The sequence below is a fragment of the Notamacropus eugenii genome, chromosome 2, assembly GCF_028372415.1.
Source record: "Notamacropus eugenii isolate mMacEug1 chromosome 2, mMacEug1.pri_v2, whole genome shotgun sequence".
NCBI classification, from domain to species: Eukaryota; Metazoa; Chordata; class Mammalia; order Diprotodontia; family Macropodidae; genus Notamacropus; species Notamacropus eugenii.
The window spans coordinates 27,515,359-27,531,102 of record NC_092873.1 but is presented as its reverse complement, the minus strand read 5'-3'; the positions used below and the strand labels follow the sequence as shown (position 1 = coordinate 27,531,102).

Sequence of the window (15,744 nt, the reverse complement as noted above, 5' to 3'; positions counted from 1 at the left end):
GTTCTCCATTTTGTAGAGAGGGAGCTGTATAAATCTCCTCTCCATTTACCTTAGCAAAGCTAACCATTGGATAAAATATTTCGTGTTCTATTTCCATGTGCAAAGCTGGAGAGATGTGACCTAGACACTGGTACCATTTGATGCGTTTGGAGCTGGTTGAATGTTCAAACTCAAAAAGAGGGGGGATCATTGAGGAGTTATGCCAAATCCAATCATCTAAATACCTAAAGTTATGGTTTCTTTAACCACAATAAGAACTGTTGGTTAGGGCCCAGAGATCAGTGCTCGCATTTCAACTGATTTTCCAATGAATTGGAGAGAGATATTGTTGGTTGATGGCATAGGGACACCAGTCTGGGAAGGGTGATGAGATAATCTAGACAGTCTCCAAAAGAAGCTCCCTGGACTAAACCAGACTAACAGGCCACTCGATAGACATGTACCATTGTCCATCTTTGGGTTCAAGAACTCGACCCCCCAGGTGTGAGGGAGACTTGGCTTGGCTGGATGGCTGTTCCGAAAAACACCACATTTGGGTAATGGCAAACTGAGAAGACGGATCTGCTGACCTCTGCCCAGCTTAGGGCAGATCACATTTGGTGTATTGGGCTGGGTCCTTGGTACTCTCAGGAGGATGTCGATAAGCTGGAAACAATGTGGGCCAAGGTGGCCAGGATGGAAAAGGGGAGCTTGAGAAAGGACTAGCTGAGGGAATTGGGGGTGCTCAGCTTGGAGAAGACTCTGGGGGAAACTGATGATTGACTATCCTAGGGAGGAAGGATTAGCCTGTTCCCATTTGGCCTCAGAGGGCAGGAGGGGTAGGGGGACAGAGAGAGAGAGAGAGACCAAGGTTCAGACAAACTGAGGCTAGAGATCAGTGAACACTTTCAAACGTTACAAGGGGCTGCCTGGGAGAGGGGCAGGGACTCCATGAGCAGCTGAAGGACCACTTGTCCGGTGCGCTGCAGGGTCCTTTACTGCTCTGGCTCATGCTAGAGGCTGCTGAGATGATTTCCAGCTTGGAGATTCTGAGATTCTTGGCCCCTGACTTGCTACCTGTCCTCTAAGGCTGGGATGGGCTGTTGATCCCAAACCCTTCTGGACTTGTTTGGAGAAGGCGGCCTTCATCCCCTAAGGATGGAAACAATCCTGAATAATCAGAATGAATGTCAGCGACAGTGCCACAGCATCCTCTGCTCTGCAAAGAGGGTCTCCCCAGTGTCTCTGGGCTTGACTTCATGAGCCTCAGGCTCTTCCAACCATTGAAGTCTTTCTGGTTTGACTGGACCTGCCCTGCCCAAGTGTGAGACCTACCTGATGATAAGGCACCAGAGGGGGACTAGTCACCAGAATCACAGTATGGCCTATTAGTCTTTATGGGGTGGGATAGGGTGGGATGGAGGAGGTGGGGCAGACCCATGGGCCCTGGCCTCCTTGCTCTATCTCCACCAAAGCACATCTCCACAGTAATGCAAGCACAGGACCCTGACCTCAGGGCCATCTGGAAAGTTTAGGTCCATTCTGAAGTGTCCTCAGATCATTATCCCAGTTCACAGATGGGGAAGCTGATACCCAGAAAGAGGCTTTCCCAAGGTCCCCTGGTCTGTAAGTGGCAGAGGAGTGCCCCACTCTCACCTCCCCAGTCAGTGACTGCTACTTCCCAGAAGCCTTTGCAGCACCGGCCAGGCCAGAACTCAGGATGAAAGGAATCTACTTAGAATATTCACTTCTTTATTTTCTCACATGACAAGACACAAAATTTACAACTTTTTAAAACTCTTGTTCAGAAGGAAAAAAAATATACTTCTGTAAGCAGCAGCTTTGGAAAGTACAGGTTTGTCCAGGATTTGATTCTACAACCAATGGGCAAAGAAGGCAGAGAGCTGTGAGAGGCCCAGCTGCTTTCTTAGTGCCCTAATCCCCAACAGTGCCCCTGCCGTTCAGCCTGGGGAGCGGCCTCCAGGGCTCTGGGGCAGGAGCCTAGATTAGTGTCACTGAGGTTCATCCCCCAGCTTCTACCAAGCCAACAGGGGACAGGCACCACACCCTCACACCAGGTGATCACCAAACACTTCTTTTGGGGGGAGGGGCTACCGAAACTAGTTGAATTAGTTTGGGTGGGAAGAGGGCTGTCCCACAGTGAGACTCTCCAGGAAGCCCCCCATTCTCCTTACTGGGAGAACCAAGTGACCAGACCCTCCTAAGGGGCACCAAGTGGGATGGGGCTGTTGATTAGGGAAAGAGAGGATACTACAAGGACAAGTGGTCCCAGGCCCCAGCAGGAATCCAGAGGGAGCAAGGAATAAGGGGGCGTGGGCTCAGGGTGGTCCCCTCCCCCAGCACCCTTGGGATACAGTCACGCCCCAAGATTCAGCTCAAGGCTGGAGGAGGGGAGGTGTCCTGAAGCCCTGAAGCCCCTTCTCTGGGTTCTTAACCATTTGGGAATCCTGTGGCATTTCTCCCCTTCCCCAATACGCACACACTTAAACACACACACAACTATAGTCAGACACAAGAACAAGCCAACACTACACGTAACTTCACACGGAAACAACTCTTGGGAGCCCCTCCCCCAAACATTTTGTGCCCTGCTCCCTCAGGGCCTCCAGGAACCACTGAGTCCTAGAACAGCAGAAGTCACCCCTCCCCTCTTAGTTGCCAGACTTCTCTGCTTGCCCCAGTAAAAAAAATCTGTTCCAGGAGAGGGCCTGAGATCTCTCCAAAGAAAGGAGAAAAGCAAGGAGGCCCAGCAACCCAATCCTGGCTCCTGGTTAGGGGTCCCTGGGACTGGAAAGCAGAGGGCTTCCAAGCAGCATGACAGCTTAGAGACCCCAACTGCTGGGGGAGGGAGAAGCTAAGATATCCCCCGTCCCCCAGTACCGCAAACAGACTAGAGGCAAGGGGATGGACGGAGGTCCAGACCAGTGGAGGCTTCTGGGGGTAGGGTCCATCCCCCTACCCCGCCTACCCAAGTCCAGGCCGCTCCCTCTCAGCGCTCTGGTATGTTAATAAATAGCTTTGTGCCTGATCCTCTCCACAGGGCTAGGACTGAGGAGGGGTTCCCATGCCCTGGAACCCTGCCAGAGAAGGGGCTCCCCCAACCTGAGGCCAGCTCAGAGAGGGGGAGGAGAAGAAGACGCCCCCTCCCCAGCCCAAGTTGGGGCAGGGACTAAGGAATGTAACGGTCTCTATTTTCTGCATAAATAACAAATTGATCCCAGTCTCTGTAGGAAGGGGAGGGCTTGCACCATGGCCCCCTGCCACACTGGCCACCATGCCAAGGACATTCGGGCAGTATGGCCCCCAGTGCTGAGGTCTTTCCTTCTAGGGTTTTTCCTGTAGCTCTAGGGTGGGGTGTCCCAGAGGGCGATGGATGGGGGCTAGGGCTGGGCTGGGGGGTGTTCAGTCGTGGCGGTGACCTGGGAGCAGTCCCAGTAGGGCCTCGCCGATGCCCACAAAATACACCACTTGGGCAATGCCAAAGAGTGGAGCAATAACCAGAGCCCGGCAGTAGGCACCCTTAAGGAAGGCAGATGGGCCTTCATGCCTCAGAATTTTCCTGGAGAAGGAGAAGAGTGGTAGGAACCAGGCCTGGGGGTGGCCTTGATCCCACCTTGTACCCTCCCGCATAGCACTACCCCCACCTTCACCACCAACCATCTGACCTGGCACAGTCCAGGAAGCCTGAATAGGTGTCTTCGTTCACACCACGCTGCAGCGACTGAAGGCGGGTCTTCACCACTGCTCAGGGAGGACACTGGAGTAAGTGAAGGGAGCCAGGAGGCTGGGGCTCTTCAGCCCACCCCCCACCCCAGAGGGGTACTGACCATCACAGGGGTTGACAGCCACAGCAGCAGTGCTCCCTGCCACACAGCCTGCCAGGAAGGACACGTAGAACGGCGCCCTATCTCCGGGCTCCGAGTGGCCCAGCTGATTGAGGTTAGCGAAGAGAGGGAAGTACACGATGGAGAAGGGAACGTCCCTGGGGGAGGGGGGGCAGAAAAGGGTTCAGTCGGAGGTCTGAGGAGCTTCATGTCCACTTACACCAGCCCTGCCCTGCCCCCGTACCTGAGCAGTGTGGCGCCCAGACCCTTATACAGGCCTGCAATACCCTTGCTTCTCAACAGCTCCCGGGTCAGCTGGGTGGCTGTAGGGCGGGCAGGGCTGGCAGCTCCCACCACAGGCTGGGCCCCGCCCTGGCCTGAGAGCTGGGCCTGGGGCTCCAGCATCTTCTTCTGAGCCTCTGGGGAAAGGCAGTGTTAAGAGAATCCTTATCTCCTCCCCTCAGACTGTGTTGGAGGAGAAGGGCAGCCCCCCCCCCAGGCTTCCCACTTGGCCCTGGCTCCCCCACCCCCACCCCAACCCTTGCCTCAAGCCAGGCTTAGCGGATTCTCCAGCCAGGAGGTAGGCTCTCCTTAGGCTGACTCCCACTCATCGTCTTCTTCCCCACCCAAGCCTGGATACCCTGGCCTGCCCCCTGTACCAAGGCGCCCTGCATCCTGCAGCTGGATCTTGAGCATCTCCATGGGGGTGGTGACGATCACTTGGCACGTGCCAGCCCCACAGCCAGCCAGCATCTCCTTCAATAGGGTTAGCTTCTGCCTGGAGGATGGCAGGTACATGAGAGCCAGGTGGGGCCCAAGGGCAGTCCAGCATGGGGGCTCACCTGTCCCTGAGAGGGCCCCGGGCTTGACTCCATGTGGCCTAAAGTCAGGAAGGCCAGGAGACTGCATTCGGCAAAGTCACCCATTTTACAGGTGAGGACACTGGGATCTGGGGATAATAAGGGACTTGCCCCAGTCACACAGGAAGAGAGGCAGGATCAGAACCCAGAATCATTGACTGATTCCATGACTTTTCACTGTGCCTCCTAAGGAATGACTGACTCTACCAGGCCTTCCTTCCCAAGGGTGGGGCATGAGTGGGCGCCAGAGAGAGAAGGCCTGGGGGGATGGAGTAATGCCCTTATCTGTCCTGTGCCTTGTGTAAAGGTGAGTCTGGGCCCTTCTAGGGTAGACAAAAGTGGCGCATGCCAGGTACACAGGTTCATGAGGCACTGAAGGTCTGTGAAAGCCCAGAGGTGGAGACTGTGGATGCAGACTGAGGGCAGGGAGCAGCTGCCTCCAACAGAAGCAGCATTTTCAGGTCTAGAAAGTTCAGATTGGTGTCTGTGACCCCAGTGGGTCATGGGGGGCCCACCCACATTTGCCACTCACCCATCCTTGGAAAGGTGGTGACGGAAGAAGTCATTGGCCGCAAGCTTGATGGCCTTCTCTGGTGTGACCAGGGTCAGATTGACAGCAGCACCTGGGGGAGGGGCAGACAAGACTGACTGGCCAGTGAGGGAGGGAGGGGGAGGGCCCTCCTTTGGCTCTTGTACATTTCCCTTTCACCCAAATGCTAGGTGACTAGGTGCCAAGCAGCAGAGGGGGAAGAGGCAGACTATCCCTCGTGCCCTGGCCTTGGCTGGCCCATGCCTTATTCATCCCCTGTTTCCTGGGGGAGCCTGGCATCCTCAAGTTCCTGAGAGTTCCTTGGCATAGAGGGGGAAGGGCAATTAACAGGATTTCCACAGTGGCATGTCAATAACCCCCTGTGGTCTCTGTTCTTCTAAAGCCCCCCTGGGAATGGGGGAGGCTATTTATGGAGCTGCCAGCAATGGTGGGGTCAGGAGAAGCAAAGGACGGAGAGCATGTGAGTCTGCGTTTAGCCTGCAGGCATGTTGTGAACACGGGTGATGTGTGAGCCAGGTGTGACCCTGGGCATGACAATGAGGGCACACACTCATTTCCCCAGGAGCATCTCTTGCCTACCACCAGCCTATGAGGTTCCAAGATACCCTTTCCCTAGTTATTGTCTCCTTTCCCCCACAGAGGGAGCAGAGTCCTGCTACTCTAGCTGGCAGAACCAAGATTCTCTGGGTAATGAGAGGGGCTTAGAACTACACTTCCTCCCTCCCCACCCCACTGATTTTCCACAATGCCCAGGATGAGGGCCAGAGATGCTTCACATGGACATCAACAAATCCACATTTCTCCAACAGCTTGGAGATTTCTGACAATCCTCTTTGGAGCTCATAATCCCCATCACTGCCAGTAGCCCCCTCCCCCAGGGGAGGCTCCCATAGGGCCTGCCAGGCCTCTGCCCTGCCCTGCCTGTGGCCCCAATGCCTCATGGAGGCAGCTCTAGCCAGGGCTGGCCCAAGACAGTCTGTGGGATGGAAGATACATCTCAGGGGGCCAGTTCCACCTCCGGAGGCCCTAAATAGCAGATTCCAGGTGCCAGGAATAGGCTAATAAGGACAGGTGAGAACTAAGTGTGAGAGTTCTCGGGGTGGGTAGTGAGCTCTGTCAGCAGCAATGTCAAAGCTGGGAGATCTCTGGTGCAAAGAGTGGCTGGTGAGGGGAATTGGGGTCCCATGACCTGGGGGCCCAGATGGTGGGGTAGGGAGCAGCTCTGGGATCTGCAATGGTACTAAGATGTGGTCCAGGGATGTAGGGGGCACAGCACATGGAAGGGAGTTTGGTCTCTGCCCCTTCCTCACCCAGATACCCAGGGGCTACTGCTCCCTAGTTCTCATCTTCAGCCCCTCCTGGAGGCTGGGATAGGGTGGCAGAAAATGAGTTTCCCCCTAGAAAGTCAGCCTTGAGGTCAGCCAACTGTGAAGGAGGTAGTGCTGCCACAAAGCTGGACTTCTCTGACTCCTATACCAAGGGAAGGGGGCTACTCAGGCATCCCATCCTCCTGCCTTCCCTTGGCACCTAGGCAGGACTCCAGGAAGGGCTGGGGCTGCAGGGTACCTTCCCCCTCCAAGACCCAGGCAGATCAGGAGAAAGGGCTGCCCAGGTTTGTCCCAACCCAGGGACTCAGGCCTTACCTCGGTACATGCCAAAGTAGCCCTCTGATCGGATAGTCTTGATGAGACAGTCTGACCTAAAGAGGGGGAAGGAGAGGAGGACATTAGCTTCAGTCAGGCCCATCTCCACTGGCCTTTGTGCCCGTTCCCACCAGGCCCCGGTCAGTGGAGTCCTTGTCCATTTCAGGGGGTCTGGTGGTGCCAAGGCCTTCTCTCTCATCTGCCATCAGCACCAGTGGGCTGGCACAGGGATGGGGAGGGGTGACACCTCTTCTGTACCGATTTGGCCTCTGTCCACAGCTGGGTTTCCATCTCTATGCTGGCCCCACAGAGTGGTGCCAGGAGCAAAAATGCCTCTTATTCCCAAATGATATAGTTGGATACCCCCCTCCCCCTTCGACTAGGTCCAGCTCCTGAACTGCCAAGTGGGAGTGGAAAAGAGATGTCTATGGCTAAAAAGCTCAAGATACTGGCCCCACGGCTCCAGGAAGCCTTCGGTGCTATGCCCCCCACAACTCACATGCTGGTGTAGATGCGCTGTCCATTCTGCTGGTTCTGTAGCCTTGTCTTTGCCAAGTCGATGGGAAATACGCAAGTGACCCCAATGAGTCCCGCAATCCCTCCATTGATCAGTTTGGCTGGTAAACTGAGGTAGGTAGAAGGCAGGTGTAGGTCAGTAGTGTGGCCCACTACCCTGCTGACTTTCTGCTCCCAGCAGTAGGGTTGGGGGGAGAAAAGGAACTGGGGCTCCAGCCCAAAGAGGAAAACAGCATCTTCAAGTGCTGACAAAGGCAAGGAAGGGGGGGAGGGAAGGAGGAAGGGGGAAGGGAAATAGGGAAAGGGAAAGGAAATAGGGAGAGGAAAAGGAAATAGGGAGGGGGAAGGAAAATGGGGGGGAAGGAAAAGAGAGAAGGGGAAGGGAAAGAAGGAAGGGGCATAGGGGGTGAGGAAGTACCAAGGACAGAGAAAGACTCGCCTACCTGATCTGTTTATCAGCCATTTAATGCAGCCTAGTGCAGAGATGGAAAGAGGCAGATGGTGCAAACTTGACTTCTGTCCTGGTAGAAGGGTATAAAGATGAGCCGCCAGCCTCCCCTGGAGGACCTCACACCTGCTGACCCAAGACTATAGGAGATGCCTGGCTGGGGCTTCAGGACCTTGGGGAGGGGCTCCCAGGATCCCCACCCAATCAGCCCCTCTCCTTCCACACCCACAGGACTCCCAGCTGCTCTTAAAGGGCCAGAGCAGGATCTTCCTTTGGCATCCTCTGCTGCAACATCTCAGGATCTTGTCTTAAAGGGCCAGTATCCACCTAAGAGACAGAGCCTGTTTCTCTCTCCTTGGGACCCTCTGTACCCCTCACCCTTCAGCCTTTGGGTACCCTTGCCTACTGGCCTTCCAGAAGGAGCTGGGATGCAGGCCGGCTGATCTGCCCAGCAGGAGCTGGGTTGTTCTCTCCCTGACACAGAAATGGCCACTGCAAGGGTGGGTAGGGGTGTGTGCTGATGCAGGGCAAAGAACTCTGGTTGTGGTATCAGAACCTGGGTTAAAATCCAAGCCAGCTACTTACAAGCTGTGACCTTGGGCAAGTCCCTTAACCACCCTGGACTTGTAAAGTGAGAAGGTTGGGCCACATGCTGCTCAGGGCCAGCTGTGATTCTGCCTACAATGCCCTTCCTCCAGGGTTTCTCCAGGCCCTCCTCAGGGATGCTCAGCTCTTAAGCTCCGGGCTTCACTTCCTAGCTGTGGCTTGCAGAGAGTTCCCAGGAATTGTCTTTGAGGCTCACTAAGAATCCGAAGGGTCATGGTGGGGTGGGCAGGACAATCTGGTGAGCGCCGGTTGGGGGAGAGGGTCTCTCTTTACACCTCTGGTTCCAGAACTGTGCTGTCCCCTCTGCAAGGGGTCTAACCCACCCTGTCCACTCCTGCAGTCACTGTCACTTCAGCCAGTGTTTGGTTCAGTAGAGCCATGGGGACCTCATAAGTCCCAGCCTCCAACCCTGTGACCTGCCCAGGCTCTCAGGTCAGATAAATGCACCGACCTGTCCCCTCCTCCAAACTCTCTCCCTAGATGTACAAATACATCCGTTTGGGCCCACGCTGCCATCTGCACACAGTGCCTTCTGGGAAATGTCCCAAAGCCCTTTGAAAGCCTCACAATCAGTGTTGGGCAATGGAAAAAAGTCCTGGACACCTGGCTCTACTCCAAGTGTGTCCACTGGCTTCCTACATCATCACCTTGGGAAGTCATCTGTCCTCTCTGGCCTCAGTTTCCCCCCTACCAACATGAGGGAAATTGGACCCAATGATGTGGGGTGGGGAGAGGCAGATGTAGCTGCAGATACGGGGAGTTGGGAGACAGTGCCCTCCATCCCCGGCCAGGTTCGTGGCCAGCTGGCACCCTGTACTTATCGGCACGGAGGAGCGTCAGGTAGAGGTTCGGGGAGAGATATTCCCTGGATCTCCGGAGCAGTCAGTGCCAGAGGCGGCCGATGGGCAGGGCGTGGAGCTGGGGCCCTCGGGGCCCCCAGGGTGTCTCGCATCCCCTGGACAGCAGCCCGCACGCCCGCCCCCGCCTCCTCATCGGTCTCTTCCTCTCTCCCACCCTCCCTCCCGCACAGCCCGGGGCAGACAGCTGGCCTTCACCTTGCTTTCTAGGGGGCAGCAGCCCCGGCCCCTGGATCCTGCCCTTCCCCCGCCCCAGGGGGCTTCCCGCTCAGACCCCCGCGGTCCTACACTAGCCCGAGGTCGCTCTTTGCCCGCCTCCTCCAGGCCTCCTACCTGCCTCCCGAGCCCGGCTCCCGCTCCGGCTGCAGCTCGGGCTCCAGCCCAGCTAGCCCCAAGTGATAAAGGCCGGCGGGGCCGGGGGAGGGGCGGCCCTGGCGGCTCCCATTGGCCACGGAGCCTGGGGGCGGGACGGCCCTGGGGAAGGGGCGGGGCACCACTTTCTCTTTCGTTTCTGCAGGGCGGGGTGTAATGAAGGGGTCAGGGGCCAAGGATTCGGGTCCTTCGCTCCTGGGACGATCCTGCCCCCACCCGCCTCAAGGGCTTCTGGGCCCTCCCGCCGGACACCGGGCTTCTAAGTCACTGCCTCGCTGGACCCTGACCTCGGGCGTGGGGGACGAGACAGGGACGCTGGAGCAAAGGGCGAGCGGGACCGGCTGGGCTGGGCCTTGGCGCTCTCCGCCTCGGACCCGGACCTGGGGCACCACCTCTCCCCACAGTGCGTCCGCTTGGGAAATGCTACCGAAACGGCGGCTTCGGGGGCGAGGTGGCTAAGTGGGCAGGGCTGGGGTTAGGGGCCTTTGTTCATTCGCTAAAATGTGTCGTGCCCAGTGGGCAAGGAAAGGCAAGCGCGCTCCGGCGCGAGGAACCGACCCGGAGTCCTCCCACCCGCCCCTCGTTTGGAGGAAAGGGAACCCGAGGACGGGGAGCAGGCCGGGATTGGGAGCAAGCTCGGGACGAACGCCCGGGGGGCTTGCCCACATTCATGGCAGTGGATGCAGCTGCGCGGTGCCCCACCTGTTTAATAATAATGCCGAGTACAAAAAGCGCTCGCGTCTATGCAGGCTTAAAGGCTGGGAAGGCTTGGCCAAGTCCTCTCTCAGACGAGCTCCTAAGTTTAAGCCTGACACTGGCGTCCTAGGGTGGAGGGAGGGGGCTGCTTGGAGAACCGAGGGGTGTTGGGTCTTCGGGAGAGAAAGATCAGGCCCGAGCAAGAGCCAGCTTCAAGGATCGAGAGAGCCTTGTGTGGAAGAGCTGATGGGGGTGAGGGGATGGTCCAGGGAGGCAGATGGAGGACACAGCACGACAGCCACCCAATGCTTGGATGCCTGGCTGATGGTCGACTCCAGTGTGTATGTGTGCAGGTGTGTTTGTGTGTGTGGCTGTGTGTATGGATGGTGTGGGGTATATGGTGTGTGTGGCTGTGTGTATGGATGGTGTAGAGGTGTATGTGTGTGTATGTGTGCAGTTGTGTGTATGGATGGTGTGGGGTATATGGTGTGTGTGTGTGTATGGTGTGTGTGTAGTGTGTGTATAGATGGTGTGGGGTATATGGTATGGTGTGTGCTTGGATGGTAAAGGGGAGATGTGGGTGAGTGTGTGTGTATAGTATGTGGTGTATATATGGTGTGGGGGTATGGGGTGGGGCTGAAGAGTGACAGTCTGGGCAGGCAGTCAGGTGGTAAAATGGATGGGCCAATGTGACCCTGGGGCCTCAGTTTCTCCAGGGGTCTTGACCATCCCAACACAGATTCAGTTGCCTCCTGGAGAGCTAGGAAAGCTACAGGCTATTTCCTGCAAGGCTGCGGGTGGGAGAGAGAGGTCCTTTCAAAGGGCCATTCATGGGTGCCAGGAGACCAGAGCTGGGAGCCAGGCCCACTGGCAGAGGCTATGGCCTGTCCATGGCCATGGGCTTCCTGCTCTTCCTGGCAAGCTCCCCAGGAGCTGGGCTACTTTCTGGGGCATCTAGAGTCCAGAGGTCCCTCACATTCTCCTGGCTTCTCTGGCTTGAATTGTGGGGTCCCTGGTTCCTCTCAGTAGTTCTCAGGCCAGCCAGGGATGGGACTTGTGGAGGCTTTGGGCTGGAGACCCCCTTCCCTGCTGCCTTCTCCCTCCTCTCCAAGTCCCATTTGTCCTTCAGGTGTAATGAGAATGGTATTTCTATGTGGTTTTTAGGCATAGAAAGCCACTCTTCTTGCAACAACCTGGACAAGTAGGGAACAGAAAATGGAATTCTTTCCATTTTACGAAAAAGGAAACTAAGGCTGAGAGGCAGAGTTACCCTGGCCTGGTCTTGTCCAGGTGCTGAGCTTTTTCTCCTAGGCCTTGCACAGTGATCACTCCCTCCTCAGTTTGGGCCCGATTCTCTCATTCTTCACAACCCTGTGAGGGTTGGAGGGCAGAGTCCAGACTCATTCCCAGTGAGTCATTCCATGAATCTGGCCCCAATTCCCACAGCTGCCCTCTCCCCGCTGCTTCCTCCCTGGAGATCAGGGATCTTCAGATCCACCAGGGCCAAACACAGAAAGCTCCACTGGCAGGTGCAGTGTTTGTTGAATGGAATGGATGAGGAAACCGACCCAAACCCAGAAAGTGCCTGTGAGTGGGGCTGGGTCTCCCATCTAGACAAGGCAGTGAACTGCACTCCTCCCCACCCCATCCCTTCTCCATGCCAGAAAAAGTCCTGGCCCTGGGAGGAGGGCTGATCTGGGCTTTGGTCAACTTCCATGAAATGGGGACACGTATCATAACATTTTGGCAAGGCAGCTAGTGGCATAGTGGGTAAAGCACTGGGCCTGGGGTCACAAAGATCTGAGTTCAAGTGTGACCTCAGATGCTTACTAGCTGTATGACCCTAGGCAAGTCACTTTGCCTGTTTGCCTCAGTTTCCTCATCTGTAAAATGGAAATAATAATAGTATCTACCTCTCAGGGTCATTGTGAGCATCACATGAGATATTTGTCTAAAAAAAGAAGGCACTTAGCAAAGTGCCTGGCACCCAGTAGGTGCTCTATAAATTCTCTTCCCTTTGTCCTGGGTGACTTCTTTTTCCCCTCTGGGCCTCAGATTCCTCCTCAATTAAATGAGAGGAGTCGGCTGGACAGCCTCTGAGGTGCCCTTCAGTGCTGGCTCTAGGATTCTCCCATTCTCAAACCACATCACGGTGGACAGGATGCTGGTCTGGTAACATGAGTCAGTATAAGCCCATCCTACTCAAGGGAAAGGCTCAGAAAGAGGGGAGGGGCCTTGCACAGCTGGGCATAAATAGCAGGTAGCGGGGCCGGGATTTGTGCCAGGGGTGACAGATTCACAAAACTTAGGCTTGGAAGGGACTTGGAAGGCTGCATTGTCCAAGCCGTACAAGAAATGACTCCCTAGGCACTAGGGCCCAGTGGCCAGCTGCCTTGGACCTGCAACCCGCCAAGGACAGGAGAGGGCCATGACAAACCAGCCCAGTGCCTTTGTCAAGAAACCCCAAATGGGGTCACAGAGAGTGAGGCACTTGGAAGCTGTGTGACTGTGGCTGAGTCATCTGACTTGCCTAAGGCTCTGCCTCGGAGATAATACCAGCACCTACCTCCGGCGCTGTGGGGAGGATCAAACAAAGGAGCGACCGGTGCTTGAACGCAGCTCTTGGGCCCTCCCCTCCCCATCTTCCCCAGCTCTTCCAACCAAGCTTCCTAAGGCACAAGCCCCACAGCTCTCTCCAGGCTGGCCACTTCCTCTTCAGTGCATCCCCGGCCTTCCTACAAGAGGGGACCAGAATCCTCCAACTGGGTTCTCAAGCAGGCTGGGGCATGGACTGCAAACTCCCATTACCCTTAAGAAGACTGCAGGCACAGGAGGTGGAATGTGTGAGTGTGGGAATATGTAGATTGTATGTGTGTATATGGGAGCACACATGTATATGCGTGTTTGTGTATGTGCATATCACATGAGCATGTATGTTGTGGGTGTCCATGTGTATATTGCGCATACATGTGTTCCATCTCTGTATATGTGCCCATATGTGTGTGTATGTGTATATTGTGCATACATACATGAGGAAACCAAGCCAAACCCAGAAAGTGCTCGTGAGTGGGGCTGGGCCTCCCATCTAGACAAGGTAGTGAACTGCACTCCCCCCTACCCCATCCCTTCTCCATGCCAGAAAAAGTCCTGGCCCTGGGAGGAGGGCTGATCTGGGCTTTGGTCAGCTTCCATGAAATGGGGACACGTATCATAACATTTTGGCAAGGCAGCTAGTGGCATAGTGGGTAAAGCACTGGGCCTGGGGTCACAAAGATCTGAGTTCAAGTGTGACCTCAGATGCTTACTAGCTGTATGACCCTGGGCAAGTCACTTTGCCTCTGTTTGCTCCATTTGTGTGTATATGTGCTCACATGTGTGTGTATATGTATATTGTGTGTTCCATCTCTGTGTATGTGTGTGTCTGCGTATTATGTTGGTCCATATGTATTTGTACATGAGTGTGTATATGTTCGTCTATGGGTATTATTACTAGATGTGTGGCCGTGGGTGTGCTCAGGTGCTTGTGCACGCCACCCAGGGCCCCTAAATTTTTCTGACTTCTCCTCAGACTGGCCCGAGGAGCCTCCGTCTCCCTTCTGAGTTCCCTCCCACATCCTCATCTTCCTTTTTCCCTCTCCCTATTCCAGACGCTGTTTAATAGAGGGCTGGGGTTTTTGGTGGTTGTTTTTGCTTAACTGACTGAGGTCAGGCAGCATCAGCAGCCGCCTCTGCCCTGGACCCAGGCGGGACTTTGGGAGAGGAGGAGCAGAAGACAATCTTTATCCTTCCAGGACACTAAGTGGTTGGGATGTTTGTCTCTTCATATGGTCCAAGGCCCCTGCTCCCTCTCTGGGGGAGGCCTGATCTCCCAAGGCCAAAGCTGTCATGTGGGCCTCTAGAGAGGACCCTAGCATCTGAGCAGGGGCTGAGATTGGACACCAGGAAGTCCCCTGGGAAGCTAGGGACAGAAGACAGAAGACAAGGCAGTGGGGGCCTGTGATGGAGCTGGAGAGCAGAGCGACCTCCAAAGGACTCTGCTTTGCCTTTCTCCCTTCTGAAATCACGATTCCTGAAAGTGCTCCCCATTCCCCACCCCACCCCCCAGCTCCATCTGCCACCACCAGGCAGGGCCTAACCACGCACAACCCTGCACCGTTGTCATGGCAACGTCTGTCTGTCTGTTCTCTGCCCTAGTCTGGGAAATGGGAAATCTCTTTCCCAGCATGCTTATCCAGCTCCTGCCCTGCTACGGGCTCAGAGGGTCTTTCGTGCATCCTCCTCTTTCCCGAGGCTAGTAAACTGAGGCACAGGAAGGGCATCTCGTATAGAGAAGCCAACTGGGGCCGGTCTCCGAGTTCAAAGAAGTCCTTCCCCACCCCTAAGCCTGCCCCTTCCCCCTCCACACACACACGTTTCTCCCTCGGGAGACAGGAGAGAGGACGAGGGCAGGATGCAACCCGAGATGCACCACGCAGGAGGATCGAGTCCCTAGCTTCGGCCGGCAACCCCTGGGCGTCAGAGCGGCCCGAGGAGTCCCCTTTCCCTCCTGGCTCAACGTCTGGGGTCCGATGGGGAGAGCCTGGGCTGACCTGAGGGTGCTCTTTGGAGCCAGGATGGGGCTAGGAGGGATGGGGAGCGTCCCGGGCGGCGAGCGTGTGTGGAGGGGAGCCCCTCCCGGGGCTGATCGGCCTGGCTGGTAGGAGCTCAGCCCCAGGCCCGTCTCCCTTGGGCTCTCCTCATGCCCCCCTCTCCTCCCCCCCCCGGGTGCTAGGCCAGCCCACATCTACCCGCCGATCTGCTGCAAGCAGGCCGCCTGGGACACGTGTGCGCGGGGCAGGCGAGCAGCGCACAGCCCGGGCCCCTCGGATTACAGCGGCCGCGCCTCTCCCCCCTGGTCCTCCCCCTCCGGCCCCGTCTCCCCCCGGGCCGACCCAGGCACTCACCGGGCCGGTCGTCTCTCAGCTTAGGTTGGCAGCGGCTCCCGGCCCTGGCACCCAGCTGCCCCACCGCGCTGGTCTGGCTGCTGGGCCGCGTAGTGCCGGGCGGTACGGTATGGGGCCCGGCCCTCCCCTCCTGCTCCGCCCCTGGCCCCGCCCTGCTCCCCTCGGCCCCCTCCGAGCTGACAGGGACCCAGGCGGATCGGGACAGCCTGAATGGTCCTATGTGGGGGAGGGGTGGGGATGGGGGAGTGGGTATCGAACCCGGTAAGGCCAGTGTGGAGGGTGAATGGGTTCAGAGCCAGCCTCCTGCCCCCCGCAGGCGCCAGCTGCGCTGGGCTGGGCGGGCCAGCCAGGGGTCTGGGGACCACCCCAGGCCAGGCTCCAGGCTCCCCCTGGTGTCCACTGGGGCTCAGTGCATATCCTGGGATGGGC

At 56.8% G+C, this 15,744-nt stretch overlaps 1 protein-coding gene across 4 annotated transcripts; it reads right to left on the bottom strand.

The window, feature by feature from the left end:
• Positions 1–1,714: 1,714 nt before the first annotated feature.
• SLC25A22 (solute carrier family 25 member 22) lies at positions 1,715–15,615 on the bottom strand. 4 transcript variants are annotated; one of them, XM_072637404.1, is made up of 10 exons: positions 15,316–15,615; positions 7,837–7,914; positions 7,377–7,502; positions 6,878–6,933; positions 5,217–5,307; positions 4,484–4,602; positions 4,069–4,243; positions 3,828–3,982; positions 3,666–3,741; positions 1,715–3,559 (listed from the first exon to the last, which is right to left on the bottom strand). In XM_072637404.1, exons 2-10 carry the CDS (start codon positions 7,854–7,856, stop codon positions 3,403–3,405), a joined length of 975 nt encoding a protein of 324 aa, XP_072493505.1. In that variant the 5' UTR covers positions 7,857–7,914; positions 15,316–15,615; the 3' UTR covers positions 1,715–3,402. The 4 variants fall into 4 exon arrangements, with proteins under 4 accessions (XP_072493505.1, XP_072493506.1, XP_072493504.1 ...); XM_072637405.1 differs by having other exon boundaries at positions 7,837–7,909; positions 15,316–15,404; XM_072637403.1 differs by lacking the exon at positions 15,316–15,615 and adding an exon at positions 9,638–9,742.
• Between the last annotated feature and the right edge of the window lie 129 nt (positions 15,616–15,744).

Coding starts and splice junctions, on each gene's coding strand:
- SLC25A22 (XM_072637404.1), bottom strand. CDS start 7,856: ATGGCTGATAAACAGATCAG. Junction 7,503..7,836: donor ATGGCTGATAAACAGATCAG/GTAGGCGAGTCT, acceptor TACCTACCTCAG/TTTACCAGCCAAACTGATCA. Junction 4,244..4,483: donor GCAGGATGCAGGGCGCCTTG/GTACAGGGGGCA, acceptor GCCTTTCCCCAG/AGGCTCAGAAGAAGATGCTG.